At 52.2% G+C, this 25,961-nt stretch overlaps 1 protein-coding gene and 1 long non-coding RNA gene across 7 annotated transcripts in view; one reads left to right on the top strand and one right to left on the bottom strand.

Annotated features, from left to right (window-relative positions):
- Col18a1 (collagen type XVIII alpha 1 chain) overlaps positions 1 to 25,961 on the bottom strand; it is a 114,601-nt gene that overhangs the window by 51,769 nt on the left and 36,871 nt on the right. For 2 of the 6 annotated variants that reach the window (XM_015989518.3, XM_015989520.3), the window contains exon 1: positions 9,999 to 11,480. The exons of 2 other annotated variants lie outside the window; for them this stretch is intronic. In XM_015989518.3, coding sequence (XP_015845004.3) covers positions 9,999 to 11,454 — 1,456 coding nt within the window. In that variant the 5' untranslated portion in view covers positions 11,455 to 11,480. Of the gene's footprint in view, positions 1 to 9,998; positions 11,574 to 25,961 lie in introns of those variants that run through there. 2 more of the 6 variants (XM_015989521.3, XM_015989523.3) reach the window with 2 other exon arrangements.
- Positions 18,319 to 20,754, top strand: LOC121824630 (uncharacterized). The gene is made up of 2 exons (XR_006066551.2): positions 18,319 to 19,952; positions 20,247 to 20,754. It is a non-coding gene; the product is annotated as an uncharacterized LOC121824630 (long non-coding RNA).

The following is a 25,961-nucleotide window of genomic DNA, read 5'->3' as shown; positions in this document are numbered from 1 at the left end:
AGAGCATTGCCAGTCACAGTGGCATCTAAGCTCCTCTCTGGTGTAGATGTAACATTTCCAAGACAGACACATGTCAGGCCACAGAAAGAAACCTCAACAGATATAACATATACTCTCCAGCCACTTTGAGATCAAGTGAGACATTAAAAACAAATAAAACTGCAATACTTACAAATTTGTGGAAATTAAACTTCACACTCCTAAACAACTACTTGAGGATACAAGAATCAAGAAAGATGTGAGAAAATATTTAGAAACGATACAAATCAGAGTGTTGCCCAAAAAAAACAAAAACAAAAAAAAAACAAAAAAACAAAAAACAAAACAAAACAAAACAAAACAAAAAAACTAGTGGGGTGATTTTAAAAATAAATCATTGAAAGAGAAACTATATAGCTATAAACATTTCATTTACAGACAAGTGGTCTCAAGTAAACAACAGAATTGGGAAAAAGAAAAAAGAAAAAAAATCTATTCCAGAGCAAACAGAGGGGGAAATAAAGAAGAATGATACAAAAATCAACAAAGCAAAGAACGGGAAAACATCTGAAGAAAATCAATGGAACCAAAGTCAGGTCTCTGGAAAGATCAACATAACAGATGAACCTTGTAAAGAGGACCAAGAGAAAAAGAGACAGAGACAGAGACTCACGAAGACGAAGGTCAGGAGAGTGGAGCCATCACTAACTATGGGAATGGAACGGGCTGTGAGAGAAGTCGAAACCAAAATGAAGGGGCAAATTTCCAGACATCCAAAAGCTACCAGACTGAGCCAGGAGGAAACTGAATTTTAGACAGACCCACAGTGAGAAAGGAAGCTGGAAGAATAATTCTTTAAAAAAATCTCCAACAAAAGCCCTGGGCCCAGGGGTGTTGCTTTTGAGATGTCTATAAAACATTCAAAGAAATTACATCAACTCTTCTAAACTTATCCCAAAATACTGATGAGAGAAAACTTTCTATCACATTCTAGGAGGCCAGTATTACCCCAATCCCAAGGCCAGGTAAAGATACTAAACACAAGAAAAAAAATCTACAGGCCAGTATCCCCTAATGAACAGTGTCTCAAAAATTCTCAACAAAAATAGCAGCAAATCCTTTCAGCTTGAAAGGACCTTGTGTGTGCCCGTTAAGGAGTCTATTCCTGGGATTCAGGGGCAGTCCACACATGAAATCAATCAGTGTGATCATGTTGCATGCTGTTTGCAATAATAATCAACCATCTCCGCTGATGCAGGACAAGTACTGGGTAAGCTGCAGCACTGTTCCATAGTGAAAACACTAGTGATCCCAGCATCAAACAAGCCATGTGTGAAGAGCCCACAACAAGCACCATGTACAGGCTGGGCGGTGTAGCTCAGTTGGTAGAGCACTTGCCTAGAACGCATGGAGCCTTGGGTTCAAAACCCAGGTGGATGTGATAGTACATAATCTATATATAATTGCAGGACTCCCGAGGTGGGCACTGGATGAACCTCAAAGTCATCCTTGGCTACATGATAAGTTTGAGGCCAGCCTGTGCTACATGAGTCCCTGACTCAAAAACAGAAAACAAAAACGCCCTGTGCCCTGGTGAAGATGGAAGCCTTGTGTATAGGAAACAGGAGCAAGGCAAGCTATCTTCTCAACCGTTGTTCAAGTTGTGTGTGTGTGTGTGTGTGTGTGTGTGTGTGTGTGTGTGTGTGTAGCATATGTGTGGTGAGTTGTGTGGTGAGTATGTGCATGAGAGAGAGAGAGAGAGGAAGAAGGAGGAGCAAGAGGAGGAAGGAGGAGAAGGAAGAGAAGCAAAGGTGAACAGGTTGGAAAGAAAGAAGTTCTCAGTATGACCTTGAATATTGTCTATTTGCAGTCTGGACAGAAATGAAGCTACTCTAAAGAGACCCTTGTGTCTCTCAATCTGTTTCAACTGTCAGACTGTTGAAACAATGGACCCCAAAGAAATGGGAATTTTTCCCCAAGAATCCCATGCTGGGAGAAGGAAAAGGCACCCGCCAGAGGAGCATCTTATCTCCTGGAAAGTGATTTTACAAGATCCTAACATCTTATCAGAATACCTTACAGGATGAGATCGAAGCCCAGAGGATGATGGACCAGTGATTGGCAGGGCCAGTGATCCAGTGATTGGCAGGGCTAGGGATTGGCAGGACCACATCTTGACCGGAGCTGCTTAGATGTCCACATCCTTGGCCCTCTGTTTAAACTTTGACCTCACATCAGGACCGGAAGACAGACTTATGAGGTCTGCTGGATCTCTTCCTCCCTCTTCCCAATGTGGCCACTGAATAAATCTCCTTTTTAGGCTTTCCACTTTAATTTTGGCTCTTTTAATTGGCTTATTGACAATGGGTGGCCAGACCTGAATTGGGGCACAGGCTGTGACCTCCAAGTTTGATAACAGAACAAACAAATGAACCAGCAGGACACGTCCGCTGACAGAGAAATCACTGTGTTCATCCACAGCAACAAGCCGTCCGGAAAGGAAAGATCAACGCAATTCCACTTACAGCAGCACTGAAAAGAACCAAACGCTTAGGACCTCACTTAGTCAAGAAGGGCAAAGTCTTGTACAGTGAAAACCACAAAAGATCACTGAAAGAAATTACAGGCAGATCGGTGAAATGCCATGCCATGGTGCTGTTAAAGCAAACCAAGACTGAGCAACTTACACCCAAGAGTAACGAATTTCTCACAGCACAGGAGGCTGAGTCAAGGCCAAGGGGTTCTGAGACCAGGTCTCTGTTTCCAAGATGGCACCACCTCACTGTGTCCTCAGGAGGGGACAAAAGGCTGTCCTTGCACAGAAGAAGTAAAAGAGCAGGGGGTAGTATACACACACACACACACACACACACACACACACACACACACACACACACACACACACCTCTACCTTCAAAGGAGTGTTAAGCTCATTCGGGAGACCAGAGTCTACAGTCCCCTCAGCAGCATCAGATTTTGGAGAGACACACTCAAACTACAGCCAGTACAAAAGCCATCTGAGCTGACCTACAGATTCTAAGCAATCCTTATCAAACTCCCAAGGTAGTTTGGTTTGGTTTGGTTTTTGGCAGCATTGGGGATTGAACCCAGGACATTGCCCACGTCGGGGAAATGCTCTACCACAGAGCTATAGTATAGCCTCAGTCTTCCCAATGGTAGTTTCTGCAAAACATGGCAAACCCATCCTGAAATTCATGCTGAATCTCAAGGAAGCCAATGCACTTGTGACAAAGAGGCAAGTGGGTGGACTCACAACGTCTGGTTTTAAAACTTCCTCCAAAGCTACAGTCACCAAGACTGTGTCTCTGGCATAAGGACAGATATGTGTCCTTATGCCAGAGATATGTGTCCTTATGCCAATATGGTGTTGTCTATCTGTAATATCCTGTAACCAGCACTCGAGAGGCCCGAGCAGGATCTCCTAAGCCACACTAGACCCTGCCTCAAGAAAAAAGACAGACAAACCTACAGACCAATGAGACAGAATGCAGCATCCAGAAATCACACATATAACCAAAGGATTATTTCCTCCAAAGCTATAGGCTTTAATGTTGGCAGGTCCTCACATTGTGAATATATAAGTGCATGCATGTGCGCGTGCGCGCGCGCACACACACACACACACACACAAATGGATTGAAAGCTATTCCCAATCCCAAATCCCGTGCTTCCTCTACCATCAGGCTTGCCATTGTCCACAGCATCCTGGCTGTATAGCTTCCACATGCTGCGGCTCCCACACAGCAGCCTGCAACCTCCAAACTGGGTAAAAAGGAAAAGGCAACCTGAGCTCTCTGCTTCCTGGCTGCAACTCCTGCTTCCTCTTCCTGCTTCCTCTCCGTCCTTCTGCCTTGCCTCGCCTCCCAGGCATCCTCAAACCGTGAGCCTAAAGAGACCCTTCTCCCCTGCGCGGCTTCTGTAAGGTGCTTAGTCACAACAACATGAGCAGTTAACTAGCAGAATGCTTAATACTCAGAATGCAGGAGCTCATTTCAGACTTGACAACAGAGGAAACCGATTCAAAACCAAGCCAAGGACCCGAACGTGCATTCTCCCCAAAGGCTGATACATGGATAGCAAGAGTTGTGGAGTTTGTAGTGTTTAACAGAGCTGGAGATCCAGCTTGGGGATGTGGGAGCTCTGGAGGTAGCTGAGTACTGGCAACAGCACTGTATATGGAGCAGTGGTCAAGCAGTATGCTTTATATTGAGTCTATTTTATCATTATAAAAACATGCGGAAGTGGTGGTTTTCCTAAGGCAGAAGGATAGATGGGTTACCCGCCAATGGGAAGGACGATATCAAGGAGCCAGTCTTTGGGCTCACTTGGGGACTCTGCTGGCCCCCGAGGTGAGCAGTGCAGAGGGCACACTCTCATTCTTCCTCAAGTATCTTCTCCCAAAGCTAGTCAAGGACAGAATCACAACACATACTGTCCCCACCTGCCTGAGCGGCTACAGTGGGACCAGGCCCTCTGTGCTGGACCCCACCTCAGCTGTCCCCCGAGGGAAGCAAATGTTCTGGTTTGGATGAAAAATGTCCCCCAAAGGCTCCTGTGTTACAGACATGGTCCCCACATGGTGTTGCTAGTGGGAGGTGTCATGAAGGGTGTCACGTCTTTGGTTGGTTAATCCAGGAATGGGCTGTTAGAGGTAGAGCCTGGAGGGAAGAAGGTTTGCGGAGGGTCTGTCTCTGAAGGCCACTTGGTCCCTGGTCTCTGGCTTTCACTACTCCTAGATACGGTGAGGTGAGCAGTTCTGCTCTGCCATGCCCTTGGTGGTGCCTCACCACAGGACAGAAGCAATGGAGCCAGACACAAATGGCCCATGAGGCAGGACGACTCTCTCCTCCCCTAAGGTGTTAACAGGTAACACGCGGCAGTGACGAAAAGTTACCACCCTAGATAAGCCTTGTAGACAAGGACATTGACATCTCAATCCTGACAGAATGACCAAGAAAGTGCCAGCATCCTTCATGCAAGAGGAAGAGATGACCCACAGGCTGGGAGGAAATCTGCCAGCCAAACAGCACAGGAAAGAAGGAAGGGTAAATCTCCAGAGCGGATGCAGAATTCACACAGCTCAATAACGAGGCAAGCAAATGGATTTTAAAATGGGCAAAAAAAAAAAAAAAAAAAAAAAAAACCCTGAGCAGACATTTCTCCAAGAAGACCCAAGTGGCCTACAGCACACACTTGCTCCAGATCACAGGTCACCAGAGACACAAACGAAATCCACAACAGGTCGCCACCCCACATCTGTTAGCAAGAAGTAACAGGTGGTGTAGAAAAAGGAGGAACCCTTTACACTGCTGGTGGGAGTGGAATCTAGGTCAGCCACCGGGGGAGACATGGTGACTCACACACACACACACACACACACACACACACACACACACACACACACACACACACACACACGAACCACTATGATCTACGGCAGCGCTCGATACTCATAGCGACCATGACACAGAACCCTTGTGGTGTCCCTGGATATGAGGAAGAGAAAGATATTGTGCTCACACACAACACTGAACATGAAGGAACTCCTGTCCTGTGCCAACATAGAGAAACCTGGTGGACACCGTGCTAAATGGAACAATCTGAGTGCAGAATGAACACCATGTGACCGCACTCACAGGTAGACGCTAAGGATGTGGCACACACGGGTGGCTTTCTGGCTGGTGGAGGCAGAGAAATGGGGAGGCATTAACCCAAGGCAGAGAAAGAGCTCTGGTCTGGTAGTTGGGCAAGTTCTGCAGACCTAGTAGGCAGTGGGTGACTACAGATGACAATCTGTACTATGTGCAAAGACTTAAGAGAGGGCTTAGAGAGCTGGTGAGGCCCTATGTTCAATCCCCAGTAACACACACACACACACACACACACACACACACACACACACACACACACACACACACACCCCTGCTCAGGGAGTAGATTTCAATGTAGCCCTGACAAGTGATGGATATGCCAAATAACTCGGTGGTCACTGTTTCACAGCATGTCTGTATATGAAACTGTTACACTCCATACTTTAAACCCTTGATGTTCATCCCATTCCTGCAGACTCTCTCCAAGCTCCTACACTTCTATGGTTACAGCTCATCGGGGCCCTAAGCCTGGACTCCCCAGCCAGTTGGCTGCGCAGTGGATCTGGTGTGTCTGGGAGGAAGGGATGTCTGTGGACAGCTCAGCTAGGATCCTGCACACAATATTTGTCTGCAGGTTGCTGGGAGTGAGAGATAAGCATTCAGGTATTTTTCCATTCAGGGGTCTTGTCTCCTTGGATCAAAGTTAAACAGAAACTCGAGTTAACTGAAGCGTCCGAAAGCACAGCAGCATTTCGAAGGCTCACATTTGATTAAGGAGTCAGATAAAAGCCAGGGTGAGAACAGCTGGGAGCTCACGGGGTCCTCGATGGAGGGAGTATCTATGGCATTTGTGGACTGCCAGAGCGATGAACACAGCAGAACCCCCCACCCCCAGAATACTCCCACTGCTATTCAAATGCTCCACAACCAGTCCAGCAGGGCCCACGGGGTTCAGAGGTTCGGTCACACTGTGTGTGACTCTTAGTTACACCTAGTATGTCTGCAAGCCTGTTGCAGTTGCAGGATCTGGATTCCCTGGACCTTGCTTTCTCCCAAGAGCTTTCAGGCTCCCTGGGGAATCGTACCTGCTTCTGTTCTCATTCCCAGGGTAGGCCAGGCCTGTGCGAGCGAGGCCAAATGCCCGACTTCGTGTAGCCCCTTGACTCTAGCTCCGTGTCATCCCCAGGCCCCACTCGGATTGCTGAAAGCGGCAGCGGGCCCAATACTAGCCCAACTCATGGGCAGCTGGAGGAGGTCAGTACTCGTGGGAGCAGCAGAGACGAGAACCCCGGGTGCTGTACCCCTGCCCATCCCTCATTCTCTCCCCCCACATACCCAAAGGACAAGCCTATATAAGACAACCCTTCCCAGGGGCCCAGCTGTACGCTGACCAGCAGCAGATCTAGCCATGTCACGGAGCTCCCATGGGGTGACCCTCTACCTCCTAGCTATCACAGCTCACATACCGACTGAATGCTGTGACATTTCCCCTGACACCTCGGCACCAGTCACTCGCCTCATGGTCTCCCTCAGGGGTCAGAAGAAAAGACATGGGCGAGGAGCGACAAGCTTGGCCAGACACGTGAGCACAGGGGCCTCAGGGTGCAGGGCAGGGCCGGGTGTGCAAGGCGAGGTGTGTGGATGTGTAAGGCCAGGGCTGTTGCTCCAGGTGTACATAGGCATTCAGGTACTTTTCCATAGAAGTGTCTTGTCTCTTCGGATCAAAGTTAAACAGAAACTTGAGTTAACGAAAGTTGGGTGTGTGAGTCCAGGTGTGTAGGGGTGCTGAATTAGGAGGACGAGGCCAGGTGTGCAAGGCTTAGGTGACTGTAGGACTCGAGTCAGACGACACCCCCTGAGGGGAACGGGGTGAGCCCACATTATAGGGGGAAGCACCCACCAGGGTTCTGGTCAGACCCTGAGGAGGACGTACATGCTCCCTTGTAGGCATTCATTATTCCCAATCCCCACACCTCCTCGCAGTCAAGGACTGTCCCTGCCCCTAGAGGGTTATGGGGCGAAGCGTCGAACCCAGCACCTCCCAGTCTAAACCACTAAGGGGTTAGGGAAACACCGTGGGGGAGGGGTTGAGCCTGCCTCCTCATCTTTCTCTCTGGTCCCACCAGGACCTCCACCCGCCCTACTCTACACTGAGGTAGGAGTGACCAGTCTGCCACAGAGGCCCAGCAGGAGTGGGGTTCACTCTGGAGTGGAGGGGCCTGGGAAAGAGAGGCAGAGAGGATGGAGAAGGTAAAGAACTCTCGTGCTCCTACCGCCATTTCCATGGAAGCCTCCCCCACCAACCTCGCCTGGAAAGGGGCCTCAGTGAGGTTGGCTACCCCAGATGTGGCCTGCAGAGATGTGGACCATGAGTGCCGATGGACCAGTCCCCAGGACCTTGCTGGGATGGAGCCCAATGTGTCCAGATGTTCAGGACCAGGCAGGTACAAATAAAGACATTAGTGTCCCGTGAAGCTCCACTGTAAGGGCCACATGCCCCAGCTCTGGCCCTGCACCCCATGTGGCTGAGCCCTCACTCAGAGGAGGATTGGCCTTCCTTCCAGCACCTAACAGGACCTATGCCTTTGTAGCCTCTGGCTGCCCCGGAAGCAGACACACGGCCGGGCCCTCCTCACCCTGGATAGCAGCCCACATGACTCCCCATCATCTTGCGTGGCCCTAACAGAAGATGCGGTAGGCTGTTCTCCTGTCAGGACACATTCCCGTGGAGCTCTCCATGCAAGATGGGCTCCGCCAGCTGTGGCCAGGTGCGGGCCTCCACCGGGAGGCAGCCTGAGCCACCCCACATTCAGCTATTTCAAGGATGGAATGTGTGTGGGACTGACTCCCTGTGACACCAGCTGGGTAAAATCTGAGCCAATGGCCCTGGGGTAGCCCCACCCTATCAGGTCCAGCTGTGGTCCCTAATGAAGCCATGAGCATCCCCTTGGCTTCTGCACAGCCCAGGCCCTTCCTGGAGCAGGCTCACACATCCAGCTCCTCTGCCCGTAGTCTGTCCCTTACCCTCTGTATGCATCTTCTCAGCCAGAGACCTGCTCATCCTCTGGGTGGTCCTCCGCCCATCTGTTCCTCCATTCCAGCCCTTTCCTGGGACTGAGTACTATCTATCTAGTGCTTGACCCTGCCCTACTTGTAACCCTTTTCTTTCTATACCCTAGGCCTGCACAGGGTCTGTGCAGGCTCTGGGCCAGCAACTTGCCAGGAACCAGCAACTTGCCAGGAACCACCCAAGTCTGTCCTTCGGGCATCCAACAGGATGATTCCCTACAGAATCCCAGGGAACCCTCATGGCTGCATTACTGCATACCTGAAATTACTACAGCAGACACCCCTTTGAGTCCAGCAGAGCCTCCCAGCTCCAGAGCCCATTGACTAAAGGTCAAGGCCACTTCCCCTCACGCAGAGGACAGATGTCACGTCCTACAGGCTGGCCAAGGCCTCCCAACACAAACAAGAGCTGAGAGGTCAGGAGCACAGCTTGGTAGCACTCTCCAAAGGGCCTGGTCCCTGACTAGACACAAAAGGAAGCCACTTAGAGCCTGGTCCAACTGCCCCTGCCCTGCCTTGATCCTGGGATAATCTGAAGAATGACTCCCTCTTCTGTTCACGTGGCTATCCTGTAGCCATCAAAGGCTATGCACGCCAGAGCTTGGCTGGGCAGAAGCCTATAGGTTATACAGGAGGCTGGAGCCTATGACCGACCCTCCCTGTGTGGCTGGCACCTTTCAGCCCTTTGGCTAGGCTGGCTGGGGCCACAGGGAGAACTTCAGACAATGTGGCTCAGAGGCTAGGGACAAGGACAGAACAGCTGGAATTTGGTAGGAATCAAAGCTCACTCGTTTGTGTCCCGTTACTGCTTGGTTTCTCAATTTCCAGCCTGTCACTGAGGCAGCCCCTGGCTAACTCTGTGTGGACTAAATCTCCCTGTGACTCAGGGAGCACCTGGGGCAGGTGATGACCTGTCACATGGATGGGCGAGTGTGCTCTCTGTTCCTGGACCCTAGACGGTGGAGGTTGACCGAACAGAGCTCCAGAGAACGCCGCTGGACTGCGATACACCTTCCCCAGACCCCGAGACCTACCTATCCTTTCATTTGTAAGTTACCCACTAAATAAACCTTCCTTTTAACGACGTGGAGTGGCCTTAATAATTTCACCAATACACACCTGCGGCAGACGTAGAACCTGCGGTCATGGCCACGCCCAGACCCCAGCCTCCTCCCCTCCACAGAACACCGTACCCCAGCACCTCTCCAATGCCGCTACCCAGGCTCAGTGAGTGAGGCAGGGGCGGGGAGCCTCTGCCAAGACTTTCATCAGCCCTGGCTGAGCTCTCCTGACAAAGCGAAAAGGAGAGGGGAGGATGGAGGGAGGCCGCTTGGTTACCTGCATCCGGCCCAATGAACACACAGTACCCATCCTCCTGAGAAGGGAGCGAGGCACAGGGGACGGGCAGCCTGCCCCCGTCTAGGACGTTCCAGCATCCATCCTCCAGGACCTCACAGAACTGACGGCAAGGTGGTAGGGCAGGTGGTGGGCCTGGGCCACATGAGGGAGCCAGCAGCAGACAGAAGAACCAGGCAAGGAAGGGATGGCAGTTTGTCTGGAGGAGGTGCCCCCACGCCCGGGCAGTGGCCTCCACCTCCTCACTGCTCCTGTGGTGCAGATGGTTAGGCAGCCAGAAGTGTCCGATGCCTAGGTGGCTGCAGATGGTCAGAGTGGGCGGCAGGGGCAGGCATTGGCTGGCAGAGGTCAGGGAGCCAGTTCCCAGCAGTGTAGAGTCATTGGAAAGCGCAGGCCCTGAAGAGGTAGCCACGTGGGAAACCCAAGCACCAGGGAACCCAGGTAAAGCTGCTGCTTGAGAGAGCTGGGCTGAGGGGCCAGAGGAAGGGAGAGAGAGTAAACCGTGCACACTCAGAGAAGCCGTCACCAGGGGACCCGTCACCAGGGGAAGCGGAAGAGGTATGTGCCTGTGGATGTCAGAGTGGACATCAGAGTGTTGGTGCTGCGGGCTGGGCCTGGCTGCCATAGGCAAGAGTCCTTTCCCCTCCAGATGCTGGGGCTGCCTGGGGGACTTCTGGCCCCCCCAGGGAGGAGCCCTGATTTGCGTGAAAGAGAGAAAAGCTCTACCTGGGGGTGCTGGTGGCACTGAGGGTCCTCTCAGTGGTGCCTGGAGGCTGCTCAGGGAGGGAGGTGGCTGGGTGGGCACAGCCAGCGCGCCAGCCTCAGTTGTCTGAACATCTGGAGAACTTGGAGCGCCACTGCTCAGCCAGAGAGTGGTCTCGCCCTCCCGGGGGCCGCTGGAGAGCTCAGTAGGGGTGAGGAGGGATGTCGTGAAGGGGGAAACTGAGGCTTCCATCCCAGCAGAGTTCTCAGCAGCCATGTCCTCATCCCACAGCTGGACGAAGCTCCGAATGCCCTGAGCCACATTCAGAATCTTGGCTCCAACGCCGGCAACATTCTCCTCCTTCGTGTCTGGGCTCGCCGCAGAGGCCGTCGTCATCGGGGGAGTGGGGATGACCTGGGTTGTAGGGGTCCCACTCTGGCCAGCTTGCTGATCCTCCAGGGGCAGCTTGGGGTCGGGAGGAATCGTCTGCTGTTCTGTGAGGCCATCCTGGGGGACCACGTGCGTGGCCGGGCTCTCTGTGAGCTGCACAGGTGAACTGATCTGGGGCTCGGAGACCGGATCATCGGTCTTGGTGGGCCACAGCCACACCAGAGGATTCAAGGGATTCAGGGGATTCAGGGAATTCCCGTCAGCCCTGGCAGGCTCCAGGCAGCAGAAAAGCAGCAGCGGCAGCAGGAGCAGCAGCCAGAGGCGTCTGCTGGGGTCGGGAGCCATCGGGGCAGTGCAAGCCTCTGAGCTGGGGCGGCTCCTGTGGTCCTGGAGGTGGGGCCTGCCAGGTCCCCACCCTCCCCCATTCACGTTTCCCAGACTCCCTCCTCCGCCTCTGCCACTTCCCTCTGGCAGAAGGGAAGGAACCCAGCCTGAGAATCAAGGTGACCCACCGGCCGGTACCTCCAGATTCCATTTAACCCCTTCCTTTCTGCACCTCCAGGAGCAGCCACCGAGCAGAGAGGCCGGCAAGGGACACCCAGTGGAACTCCAGCCTGTGCCACTGAGAGCTGCCGAGACTCTGCTGAGAGTGTGTGTGGGCGTGGGGGGCCTGGCCAGGGTCCTTGGGGACATGGAGGCCGCGCCCCAGCTCCCATTGCCTCCATTGGAGAGCACCCGGAAGTCCTGGCTGCTGGCCACCATGTTCTGATGAAATGGGAGTTTAAAAAATGCTCAGCTTGCTGCTGTTTCAATTCTTGGGTTTCAGCTGTTGCTTCAGAGACAGGGTGGGTGTCTGTTCCTCCCCCTACCCCCTCTCTCCCCACCCTCCATCCCCAGTTAACCTAACCTGTAGTCCTCCTACCTGCTCAAACCCTAAAGCCATCAATTCAGCCTGTCCCTTGGACCCCAAGAGCCCACTGTGGCCTTGGTGGACACATTACCTCTTTCTCTAATTTATTCTTAAATTCTCTCATAGGACCTGCCTGTAGTGCTCTCTCTGCAGTGACCTGCTCCGTTGTCCTTGGTGTCTCTAGGTCCTTGCAAGTGTTTCAAAACTAACTCTTGGCAGTTGCTTCAAATGAACAGATTGTAGCGGTAGCTGAGTCTCAAGATAAGGAGAACGGGTGGGATTTATCCAAGGGATGTGCCGTCAATAGCAGGCCCCTGCCTCCTGTCTTATGGAGTCCAGCTGTGTGTAGAGGGCATGGCATTGCTTAGGGGCTTGTGAGAACACTCTACTCACCCTAAATCCTGCAAAGTGAGGCTGGAGAGTGAGTCCTGCCCACATCCTAGGTGGAGCCCAGGGGCTAATGTAGAGCTGGGGGCCAAGTTCATGTGCACCGGGACCCCACCGTTATCAGGTCTCCCCTTAGGCTATGTCCCAAGAGTGACAGAGTCAGGGCATTGCTGCTGCTCAGGTGTATGCTTCACCTGGTCAGCCTGCAGCCGTATGCCTCCCGCACCGTTTCTGTTCTTTTCCTTCACACAGCTTCAGATAAAACTTCACCCTATCTAGAACAAACCAGGAGCTGTATGTAGGTGGCTTGTCAATCCTGCAGCCTGCTCTGGGTTTCAGCACACGGATACCTACCAGCCTTCACTGTCCTGACCCCATGAGGTCAGGCAGGCTTCTACCAGTCACTTCAGAGAGGCTGGACGGTCACCAGGGACATCCTCCTGCCTCAGTGCCCACCTGCCTGACTGTGAACTCTAAGCAACAGCAAGACCTAGGTGGGGAAAGTTCACGCTTTCTTGGCTACCTGGCTGCATGTCTCACCAGCCCCTACAACACTGAGACCTCTTGGATAGCTAGATTTGGGAGGTTAGGCTATGGGCAACCATCCACGTGACCCACATATCCTAGGGCTTTGGACAGAGAGGCCCAGGCTACAGCTGGGTTTTCGCATTTCCGAGACACTCTGTATCTAATCAAACCCACCATTCACAGAAATGAAGCCAAGGAGACAGAATGCTCCGCAAGTCCCCACATTCCATGGTCCTGCTTCCAGGACCCCACAGGGCACAGCTCTCTGTCTCGCTCCCATCACTACTGAAGTGGGTGAGAAATGTACCCCAGCCGCACCCAAGATGGGTAAACGCATTGGTGTAAGGAGCATTGGTGCTGTGAGTGGTCCTGATCCCACTTCTCACAGGGCCTGGTGGGACCGGCTTGGCCTCTCTAGGATGTTGTAGGTACCCCATATCTATCGGAACACTTCCAACCAGAGCAGCACCTGGGACCCCCACCCAGGAAAGGTCAACATTTATCCAAGAACTTTGCTCCTGCCCAGCTCTGTACCAAGTCCAAGCCAGTGTGGATCCCAGCTATCCCATGACCGCAGAGACAGCTGCTCAGGCCTCCTCCAGGCCCTCGGGGTCCAGGCAGGATGCTGAGAGAATGATTCCAAAGGAAGGCATGGTGCCTGGAGTCTGTGCCCTAAGTGAGGGTGGGGGGCAGTCTCAGGACCAGGAGGAGAACAGAGGCAGGAGGTAGCCCGCAGGGAAGTGGGGCCTCATTAGGGGGAAGGACCTGGGCCAGCAGAAACAGGTTAGCTACAGAGGAGGAGGGGCAGGAGCTTGGTGCAGGCAAAGACCCGAGAATGAGAAGCCAAAACATCTCAATGAACACAAGTGTCTGATGTCCAAGCAGGCAGGAAGGTGGCAAGGGTCGCCCTGAGATGAACTCTGGAGAAGCAGCCACTGCCAAGGATGGCTACCCTCAGTCCCATTCAGAAGGGCCCAGCAGAGGGGCAGAGCTCTGCACTGGGGGGACTCAGCACTGGGTCTCACCTACATTCGTCCCTCCCCTGCTCTTGGCCTGGGGTTCCTAGCGATGATGAGGGCTGGACCCGACTCCAGCACCGCTTCTAATTGCTACTGTATAGTCCCTGGCTTCCTCCCTCAGTTTCCCCAGTGACAAAAGAATCTTCCCATCCATACTCCATGAAGCTGGAATCCTAGAGAACTGAATACAAAGGTGAGTCCCCAGCAGAGTCCCCACACCAGCCAGGCACATGCTGAGGGCCCTGTGAGAACCCATTCTGCAGAATGAAGAAATAAAAGACACAGAGACCATGGGCCCGGCTCAAGAGCCCAGAACACTAAGAGTGAAGAAACGGCACCTGGCAGCCTGTGCGTGAACACACACAGACACGCTCGTGTAGTCACATGTCAGAGCTTGACCACCAGGCTACGCCCCTTCTAGAGCCTCAGCCAGCTGCCCCTCCTGGTCCCGCTTTCTCTAAGCTGTCCCCAGAGTCAGTGCCACCCTCCCCCCAGGCTGAGTGTCGTGGCGGTGCTGCAGTGTGATGAAACAGCCCCACGGGCATGTCCCCAACTGTCCCCACATCCAAATGTGGGGCGTCATCGATCAATAGCTGTCTAAAGGGCAGGGCTGTGTTGTTGGGATCAGAATGCAGCTGCAGACAGCCGGAGACCAAGTCCCTGTCTAGGAGCGGCGCAGTCACATGCACACATCTCTGCCCCCGAGTCCTACGTCTCCAAGTTAATCCCCACGATGCTTACATCTGTTCTAAAAATGCCTAGTGAACGGTCTGCTTGAAAACTCCCTAATGGGATTTCATGCCTCAAAATGTCTCTGGAAAATCCCAGGGCAGAGTCCAGAACCCCTCCCCTGCATGTATGGGGAGAGGGGACTCAGCCCTATGGCAGGGAAGAGGGGGAGGAGAGACCTTCAACATCCCCTGCCTCATTCAGGTGGTTATTTCCGGGACCACTTGCCTGGAAGGCTGGTCCTGCACCCAGGGACTCATCATAAAATGCCCGGGGAAAGCCATGAGTCAGGGATGGAGGCAATGCCATGACAATGGGTCCCATTTCAAGGGGCCTGTGGAGGAGGGCAAGAGGCCCTCCGGCCCTGAGTGCCCGCACCTCCTCCAGCATTCACTCATGCTTAGCCCTCCCCCACCTGGTTGCTCATTTCAGGAACATCACAGATTCAGCATTGACTCGTGAGGACCATGGACGGATTCATAGCTCAGGCTCTAAGCTTTGGCTTCCATCAGGAGTCTTTACACATGCATATACACACATACTCATGGGCACACGTTCCCACATAGGTGTACTTGCACACACACACACACACACACACACACACACACACACACACACACTCATAGAAACACCTGTGTACACGTGTACTCAGGGAGAGCCAAGGTCCTAGCCTACTGGAGGCCATCATCTCCATCCCGCCCAGCCCTGGGTCCCATCTGGCATCACTCTGTGTGTCCACAAGAGCACAGGTCAGGGTGTCCCCGTATCACCCTTTGGGGACAGAGAACAGAAGCCAAGGAGCGGAGACCTCGGACCCTTTGGACAGCATAGTGTCGTTCATGCAGGATCTGGGAGAAGCATGGAGACTATGTGGCCCAGATGATAACAGCCACAATGCCAGGGAGAGAACCCATGCTAAAGAGAGATCTCTACATCTAAGGTAAGGCAGAGAGAGGACATTGTCTGTGGGCTAAGAACCTGAAGAGGAGAGAGGCCCAGGCTGGAGTCCTTCCCATCTGACTCAGGTCCATTCCCTGGCAGGGGCAGGCTGAATGCAGAACGCGGGGCCTGGAGTGGGGGTGCGGGGGGACTGTGTCCCTGGAGCAAACACCTGCCTTCTCAAGGAACTCATCACAAACTGGGCTCAATCACACGGGTCCCCCAGGCAGCCACTGAGAGTACCTCCCATGTGCCCCCACTCCGGCTCCTAGAGAGCAGGAGGAATTGGTCAGAAACCCAAGGATCAACACACAGCGGGGCCCCAGGAACAACAATGGCCCAGAAACAGGCCTCCCCCATGCTCCAGATTCCCAACCGTGGGCCTGCAGCTTCCCTTCCTCTCTGGGGCAGTTGTGAGAAGAACTTCCCTAGAAGTCAGTGTCCACTGGCAACCTGTGATTTGAGGAAACGCCTGAGGCCTTCTCGGACTGCGTCTGAGTCTGACCTTGGGCTGGCACTCCTGCTCTGTGTGTTGCCCGTCACCTTGTGAGGAAACCTGTCACTCCTATCCCTAGGCACCAGTGCCCGACTTGTTTGGTGTGGCCCTTGTAGTCTGTCAAATATAACATGCTGAGGCTCCTGCTGGCAGAGCTCCCACAGGGTGGACCTGGAAATCAAGCCATTCCACGGAGCCTGTGGCAACACACTTGTGCTGACCTCTACAGAGCCGTGTTCTACCCAGCTCACTTCTGAGTCGACTGAGCAGCCAGCATAGCGTGCTGGGCCTCCTGAGTCTGAGGGCCAATATGGCCTCAAGGACTGGTGCAAGCTGCCCCTACCACGGCAGGCAGTCAATACAGGTCCTCTCTTGGTCCTCCGGGACGACAGTCACCTGTGACTCCTCCTGCCCTCGCCAGCCAGCAAGGCTCAAGACTCGGTCGAGGTGGACAGAAGCAAAGCTCTGGGGACCGATCACCTCTAGTGAACCCAGAAGCACCTGGGAGGGCGAGTGAGTTTATCTCAGCTTCAGAATCGAGGTACCAAGACACGAGCCGTCCCTCACCCTTGCCAGCCAAGGTCCTTGGGTGGTGCCACAGCAAGTTCTTGCCATGCAAGAAGCCACACCCTCTGCGCCATCAGTCCCAGCTCAGGAATGACAGGGACCCAAGGAATCTTGGGAACTAGAGAGCTATCAAATCGGGAACCTAAAGGCGGCGCCCTTTTAGCTGTGTTTCAATCTGGCAAGCTGCCCACCCCCTTCCTGAAACCCTCAGGAGCCCAGAATGCCCCTGCTACCCTGTTACTTCCTGTTTGTAGATCTCCTGCCCTCCTCATGTGCCCTAGGGCATCACTGTAGCTCCGGCTCCCAGAAAACACCAAATCTTCTTCAGGCCAGGGTCACTTTGGCTCGGGGACCACGCCCTCCTCCCATCACCATGGGGACAACGGGGCAAGCACCCATCTGAAAGGAGTCATTAGCTCTGCATGTACCATTCCTCCCGGCACTCAGCCCCTTCCAGAAGGTTCCGCCCTCTCACGGCAGCGGCAAGACGCACCCCTGCCCCAAGCCAGGGTTTGTTCTGTCTTGTTGGCCCGTCTGGTTTGGATTCCTGAATAATGCAGTCTTTTATTTTCATTAAAAACTCCAAGACACCCACATTTGAGCAGGAACCGGCTCTTAGCAGAGTGAGCCGTTAGGACAGAGGAGGCTGTGAGCCTCAGGGTGGCTCTGGGAGTCAGCTGGGAGCTCAGGGGTCAGAAGCTCATCCACCACTGCCAGGTGTCACATCTTGTGTGGAGGCCACCCAGAGACCATGGTATCCCTGGAGTCTGTACATCTCCATGGGTCTCTCAGAGCTAGCCACGGCCTAGCCCAAAGCTGAGTAGGAAAGAACAATGGCGGAGGAGCCAGGAAGTACCACAGCCCACTGCCTACATTCCACGTGGCTGGCTCTCTCCCATGTCCACCGGCTGAGGCCAGCGTGATCTAAACCACTCCAGTAAGATTCAGGTCTTCTGTGGGCTCCTTCCTTTGGATACAGAGGCCACATGGGGGCCTGAGAGGGCCAGTCAGCACGGAAACAGTATCCCGGTCCCACTCACTGACCCAGCCAGACCCTGGCAACTGTCCCTAAGCCTATGAGGGACAGAGCCTGGACACCTGTCATCCTGGAGTCTGTCATTCCATCAGGAGACATTTCACCCAAAAAGTATCCAAACACTGCTTCTCCACTGTCCTCGGTGCCAGGAACAAACTCCATCATCTGTGCGCAGCCGTAAACTCTCTGCAGGGCACCGCACTAAGGGCAACGTTTAAAACGAGAGGATCAAGGACGAAAGCTCTGGTGATGCCCCTTCAAGGCTCCTCAGCTCGGGAAGGCCTCACAGACAAGCTGGATAAGCTCCCTAGGTTTCACAGCCTGGGCTCTACACCAGCCAGGCAGCGCTTTCTCTGGTCCCTGGCTGGCTGGCTGTTAAGAGTCACCTGGAACTTTCCTGGAGAGTAAGAAGAGGTGGCTAGCCAGGCAGTGGTGGCGCACACCTTTGATCCCAGCACTGGGGAGGCAGAGGCAGGCGGATCTCTGTGAGTTCGAGGCCAGCCTGGTCTATAGGGTGTGTTCCAGGACAGCCAGGACTACACAGAGAAACCCTGTCTTGGAGGAGGGGGGGGGGGGAGGAGGGGGAGGAAAAGAAGTAGCGGCAGCTAGGCAGTGAAAGACCAGGTGGCCAGGGCCCCACATCAGGGCTCCAGGCTCTTCCCCTTCCTGGTAGTGCTCAGTCACCTGAGAAACCTGCACAGCCCCCTCACCACCACCACACACACACACACACACACACACACACACACACACACACACACACACCAAGCACGCAACCCAACATCCAAGGCAAAAGAGGGCACATTGCAACATCCTATCTAATTTTTAACCACTGGCCTACAGAACCCTTCTTCCATCTCCACTTGGTTCTGTAACCCTTTCCTTCCTAGGGAAGAGACCAAGTCACACCCATCTTCTCCCCCCGCTCCCCACCGCCCAATCATCATCACCCAGGTGTTGGGGTTGCCTGGCAGGGCACCTGAGACTGCAGGTGGGAAGGAGAATCTCCCAGTCCTCAATCCAGATTCCCCCACTAGTGGTGACATGCCAGTGACAAGCTCTTGGTTCCTGGTTAAAGGCCAAGCAGTGCCCAGTCCCACCCACAGGCTGGGGGTGTCTGGAAACACACAAGAGGGCTATGTCCAATGGGGTCTCCCCACCCACAGGCTGGGGGTGTCTGGAAACACACAAGAGAGCTGTGTCCAATGGGGTCTCCCCACCCACAGGCTGGGGGTGTCTAGAAACACACAAGAGGGCTGTGTCCAATGGGGTCTCCCCACCCACAGGCTGGGGGTGTCTAGAAACACACAAGAGAGCTGTGTCCAATTGGGGTCTCCACTGAGCCTCCTTGAGGAAGGCAGCCAGGGTGATCAGGATGACTGATAGAAGAAAAGGGGGGGGCAGGGAACACGGGACAGGACACCATGGCAGGGGACACAGTGGATGACCACACACACACACACACACACACACACACACACACACACAGAGTTTTTTTAAAAACATAATATAATATTTTAAAAAGAAGCATATTTAAAGCATCTATAGTACCTATCGGGGTGATGGGGTAATGAGACTATCTGAATATGTCCCCTTTCTTGCATGGCAGACAGATGTCACAAGCTTCTCAGGTGTGGGAAATGTTCAGAGGACATGGGCAGGAGGGCTAGGGTGCAGCTGATCACAAGAAAAGGCCGGCAAGGGGACATACATGTGGACACCTGTGGCCGTGAGGAGACACAGACCCAGGCATGGATCCACATATACACTGGACTGTATGTAAGCAGCATTGTACAAAGACACACATGGCTGTGTGTGAATGACAGCATGCAGAGAGATACATATGGCTCCGTATGCATGGGTTCCAGCATATCAGCAGTGCAGAGTGACACATGTGGTTCTGTGTATGTGAATAGCATGTGTATATGTGTATATGTATGGGTGGGTCCATGAATGTATGCATGTGTCGTGATTTGAAAGAAAATGGTCCTCAAAGGGAACGGCACTATTAGGAGGTGTGGCCTTGTTGGAGTAGGTGTGGCCTTGTTGGAGAAAGGGTGTCACCATAGGGGTGGGCTTTGAGGTCTCCTATGCTCAAGCTACTCCCAGTGTCACAGACCACTTCCTGTCGCCTGCGAGACATAGAACTCTCAGCTACCTCTCCGGCACCGTGTCTGCCTGCACGCCCCCATGCTCCTCACCTGGATGATAATGGACTACACCTCTGAAACTGTAAGTCACCTCAATTAAATGTTTCCTTTATAAGAGTTGCCATGGCCATGGTGTCTCTTCGCAGCAACAGAACTCCTGACAGTATGGTATAGTATATGCTATGTACGGATAATACGTGTACAGGAGATATTCATGTACGTGGATATGTGTGGATATGTGTTCAGGAAAGAGGGAGCCTGTAAGAAATGTGGCCGAGTTTCCCGTGGATCCAGAGGAACGCAGCAACTGTTCGTTGGGGAAACAGAGGTTTCTTTCTGATCCTCTTGGGACACTCCTTCTATCTCTTCACCTCAGGGGACTCAAGATGACGCAGCAGAGGTGGGAAGAGATGCATCATCCCCCCCGGGGCTCAAGAAGTTGTTCCTGCAGAGTCCTCAAAACCACCAGGCAAGGATCCAGGAGAAGCTGAGCAAGGCAATGTCTTAACAACCAAACTCGAGGCAGGGAGAGCAGTGGGTGGGGGCCCCCCGAGGGACCTTACCTCTCAGAGCTGAAATTTAATGTTCCCTTGCACGAAACTGATCTGAGTGTGCCCTGATGACTGCAGACTCTAGAACCATCCACACCTGTCACAAACACAGTAGGCTTTTATTTTTTACAGCCTTCAAGAACCAAGATTATCTGGCTAGTCTGGGTCCCATGAGGCTCTGCACAGCTGGAACGCTGGTGAGAGCCGTGTGGATCTGCAAGCAGCTGGGCTGGACTACTGACGACATCTCAGAACTTCCTTGATTTCTGTTGTTTAATGTTTGTGCTGTTTAACGGTTTTAAAATACACTTTACACTTCTTTTGTTAACTTTATCCCTAGATATTTTATGAATTTTTGAAGCTATTATAAGCAGGCTTTTTCTCGTGACTTTTTTTTTTTGTGTGGGTTGTTTGTTGACAGTATGCACACATGCTCGCTCTTGAATGTTGCTCTTGTGTCCTGCAAGCTTGCAGAACTCATGAGTTCTGGCTGTTTGCTAGTGGATTCCTTTTCCTAATTCAAGGCCCGGCATCTATAAACAGATAGTTTCACTTCTTGCTTCCCAATGTGGATGTCTTTCATGTTCTTTTCTTGCCTAACTGGCCTGGCTGCTCTTCCAGTACAGTGGTGAATAGAAGTAGTGAGAGCAGACATCGGTGCCTTGTTCCTGACCTCAAGGGGACTGCCCAGCCTTAGCTGGATTAGCTCTCCCTTTTCCATAAATGTCATTTAATAAGTTGATAGAGTTTTTTCCAGAGGGTATGGATTTTGCTGAATGCATTTTCTGGATCTGTTGCAAAGTCCACGAGATATTTTACTCTACTGATATAATGCAATGTGTTAATTTTCAGACGTTAAGACAACTTTGCTCTTCTGGGGTGAATCCCACTTGGTCATAGGTATATAAACTTTCCGATGTGTTGCTAGATTTGTTATCTTTTTTTGTTTTTTTAAGTGAGGGTTTTTCTTTGCAGCCCTGGCTGGCTTGGAGCTTGCTATGTAGACCAGGCTGCCCTGAAACTCAGAGACCCACCTGCCTCTGCATCCCAAGTGATAAAATTAAAGGCATGCACCATCCAAGACTAGCCTGGTTTGCTATCATTTTGTTAAAATTTTCTGTGTCTATGTTCACATCTGTATGTTCCTGTCTGTAGTTTTCTCTCTCTCTCTCTCTCTCTCTCTCTCTCTCTCTCTCTCTCTCTCTCTCTCTCTCTCTCTCCAATGTCTTTGCCTATCTTTGCTGCCAGGGATATTCTTGACTTATCTCAAAAATAAGTTGGGGTGGGCCAGCTGAGGCTACATAGTGAAGCCCTGTCTCAGATAGTGTGATGGGGGGAGTCCCCATGCTCCTGTCTTTTGAGAGTTTGGTTAGGTGGTTTAACCAGCTGTGAAGTGCTCTGGTTTTTCTTGACAGGCCATTTTCAAATTACTACATCTGCCTTTCTGCTTTGGGTATGGCGTCTCATTCTCTTTTCCTGTTGCTCTGATTAAATACTCTGACAAAAATAACGTCAGGGAGGAAAGACTTGAGCTCACAGTTCTAGGTTCCAGTCCATCACAAGCAGGAAAGCGGATGCACCAGGAAGGAGCTGGAAGCAACTGAGCGCATTATATCCAAGTCAGGAGCACTCATGCTTGCTAGCACTCAGCCTGCCTTCTCCGTGTTATATAATCTAGGATCCCCTGCCCAGAGAATAACCCCACCCACAATTAAGATGGGTCATCCCATATTAATTAATGTAATCAAGGCAATCCCCAACAGGCATGCCCAGAGACGAGTCTCCCAAGTGGTTCTAGATTCTCAGTTGATAGTTGACAGTCACACATGTCTACTTCATACTGACTTAGTTTGAGTTGTTAGTATCATTTTAGGAATGTGTTAATTTCGCTGGTCCTCTAAGTGGTTTCCATCTGTTCACAGCACTGTGTGGGAGCAAAGCTGGAGGACTTAGATTTCAGAGTTTCAGCACTTAACCACAAAGCAAGAACCACCCAGGCACCACAGTGTTGGGACAAGGAGAGGTGTACATATCGGAGCCGCAGAACTTGGAGAATCAAACCCACTAGTCTGTGGTTTGCTGACTCTTGACATGAGCACCAGGACTGGTCAGTGGCGAAGGAGTCCTCCTTGAACAGATAGTACAGTAAGGTAGCCATGTGCCAGGGACGATACCAACCCCCAGCCTCACACCACTTACCAAAGAAGACCCAAAGGTATGAGCTAAAAACACAAACTCTTAGAAGAGATGAGAATAAACTTTCGTGGCCTTGGATTTGGCAAAGAATTCTTCTATCTGACCACAGACAGATTCAGTAACAAGGAAAGAAAGGCAAGCCACGCCTTGGACAGTGAAATAGAATCAAGAATGGAAGAAAGCCTTGTGTTTGTATACTTGATAAGGATTCTATCTGAGAGATACCAAGAACTTACAGAAGTCATGCACAGGAGGCTGGAGAGATGGCTCATAGGTTAAGAGCACTGACTGCTCTTCCAGAGGTCCTGAGTTCAATTCCCAGCAACCACGTGGTGGCTCACAGCCATCTGATGCCCTCTTCTGGCCTGCAGTCGTACATGATGTATACATAATAAATAAATAAATGTTTAATAAAAAAGTCATGCACAATTCCATTACCACTGATGGAGGAATCCACATAAACAGCACTATGAACAGCACTATGATGGACATAAACTACCTGCACAGAGGGAGGCTGCGTAGCAGAGCTGGGAAGATGGCCCAGAGCAAACAGCAAGCTACTCATCCACTACTGACCGGCGCCAAAGAGGTCAATCAAACAGTGGAATACTATTCAGCCACAAAAAAAGGAATGAGGCATTGGTGTGTGCTATGCTATGGATGAAAGACGATTTAGACTTCTCCAGAGACATCGCGCTGAGGGAGAGGAGCCAGGCGCCGTGAGTCATTCACACAGAATACGCTGAACTGGCAATGCTCTGGCAGAAAGCCAAACACTGGCTGTGCAGGGCAGGGAGGGGAGGGTTTGGGGAAGGGGCTGAAAGCCAAACGGTTTAAGGAAATGCTCTAAAGTCGAGAGTGTTATCTTGGAATGCACCAAAAACAATGAATTATATCTTTAAATGAGTGGGTTGCAGGCTTGTGAATTATGCCAATAAAGCTGTAAAAAGAAAGAAAGAAAAACACCCACATCACATTTCCAAACCCCAAGATCCTTAATCTGCATGTATCTGATCTTTAATGAGGCTGAATGTTTTTTTTTTCAAGGATTTCATGAAATGTTTCTTTTTTAACTTTTCAGTCTCATTTTCCAAGGGTGTTATTCATAATTTCCTTAAATTATAAATTCCCGTAGTGATACAATTAACATGCTTTCCAAGCTCAACAGGGGCCTTTTCAGGGACCAGACTGCAGCTAAGGGGCTCTGCGGCTCCCCACCCCGCCTCATCCTGAAGGAGCAGGAGGGCCTCCCAGCACTTGACGCTTGCTTGCGTTAGACTTAGCTGCTGGGGTCAGACCCACCCACTAATGCCTCTGTCCTCCCACCCACTACCATGTAGACCCCACACCACGACAACAGAAGGATGGCAGGACTCTGCGCCCTTTTACTCCCCACCACCACCACCACCACCACGTGGACACATTTTCCTTCATCCTTCAGCAAGCACACCCTGGCTGCTCTGGATTTTTGGATGTATAACACAGTGGAGGGTGTCTCTGTATCACAGCCCTGGAGCTCCAGCTGTGGAAAAGCCCACTACAAAATGCAGAAAGGTGGCCGTGGGTGGCCATCAGGACCAGTACGGGAGGGGAACTGCAATAGCCTCCTAGGCAGGGATGACATTTCCTTCCGAGGAGCCTTGGGGCTAAGTGATGCCAGGACCTCTGTGAGATGCGCCGTAGGCTATGTACACACCAAGGGCACTGTCCCTGCTGCCTGTAATTAGCTGTCCCTCTCTGTAACTGCACACGGAGAGCTTGAGCCAAGACTCTTCACCCAGGAAATTAATATTTGACTGGACACAATCACCTCATCCTTCACATGGGAGGGCAGTTGCTCTCATGAGACATGACTCACATGAACCAAGGATAGGCACAGCACCATCCTTACTTCCAGGATCTGTGAATTTAGGAGAACACACAGGCCAGAGCAGAGGCTAGAGCCTGAGGCCTCCTGCCCAGGGTGGGGGTCCTCAGTAGTTGTGGGCTGCAGATGATAAATAGCACGCTTGCCTCCTGGATGCCCCTGGTAGAGCAAGACAGCCTTGGTGAATGTCCCATTTGGCTTTTAAGGATTTAACAGTTGTTTATTAACTGGGTCCTTTCACGGAAGGATGGAGGGCATGTTCATGCCACTAGGTTCCCAAGGGTGAGGAGACGAGGGCTTGCCATAACTGGGTTAGTGGGGCCATGGGGTCAGGCACACCCTGGAGCCAGGACCCACACTGCATTACTCACATTCTCTTGCAAATCTGCTAACATCTTTGTGACCCCCCACAGCCACGCCCTGGGCCTGCTCGGGCCACTCAGCTGTCCAGAAATAAGGTTGACTAGCTCCCGAGTGAAACCACCACTTTCTGGGGCCTGGGAACCTTCACAATTATGCTAAGCACACACACTACTGCTTCTGTAGAAACGATCTGGCCTGGAATTATAGGTATCACTTGACACAAGACAGGTGTCTCTTCCAATGTACACACACAATGGGAGTAGGGACCCACAGCTTGCCGCTGCATGTCAAGGCCATTGTCAGCAAGGCTACCCAGACACCTGACCTGCCCCTGGTCAGGGCAGAATGAAGTCCCTGTGAGCCAGGACAGTGATAGCAGGGAGAGTGCCCCAACAGGAGCCATAATCAGTCATATAGCCACACCCATCTTGCTCCCTTTCCATTTCAAGACTACCCCAAATCCTGGGATATATCCAAGTCTATCTACCAGCACAGCGTGGTAGAGTTACCACCACAGAGGAACCGGCTGAGCTAGCCAGGCTAAGAGCTCAGGTGAGGACGAACTGGAGGCCAGAGGGGCCTGTGGCAATGCAGCTGATGTAGCCAGAGAATACACTTCTTCATTATCACAAGTTCAAAGCCCACGAGCAGACTTTAAATTCAGGGAGACAAAGAGCCAGGTCCAGGAGGACTCCCTGGTTTTCTTCACATGCATCGCATACAGTTGCCAAGGAGGCAGTGGCCAGTCATCTATTAGCAGTATCCAGGCCCAGGCGGCTCCTCCAGGTAGCCAGAAACAAAGCCTGTCTATGCAAAGTTGTACTGGTTGGGCAGCTGGTCACAATCTTTTGGGGACAATGCTAGGCATACTCTGGGGAGTACCCTACAAGGCCTAGCCTCTCCTCTGAGTGGACCCTGCCCCAGTCCTGTCTCACATGTTCCTCTGTATCCACATGCCTCTCTCTTGCATTCTGTAGGGGATCTAAAAGCGGGAGTAAGGAGTAATGGAGGCCAGCCAGATGCTGCAAGGGAGCCCCTGATGCTCTGATGTTCCCAGCCCCTCTATCCCATCTATTCTCTTGGGAGGGCACATGGGTGCTCTGCCTTCACTGTA

The sequence above is a fragment of the Peromyscus maniculatus genome, chromosome 21 (assembly GCF_049852395.1).
Source record: "Peromyscus maniculatus bairdii isolate BWxNUB_F1_BW_parent chromosome 21, HU_Pman_BW_mat_3.1, whole genome shotgun sequence".
NCBI classification, from domain to species: Eukaryota; Metazoa; Chordata; class Mammalia; order Rodentia; family Cricetidae; genus Peromyscus; species Peromyscus maniculatus.
This window is presented reverse-complemented; position numbering and strand designations above follow the sequence as displayed.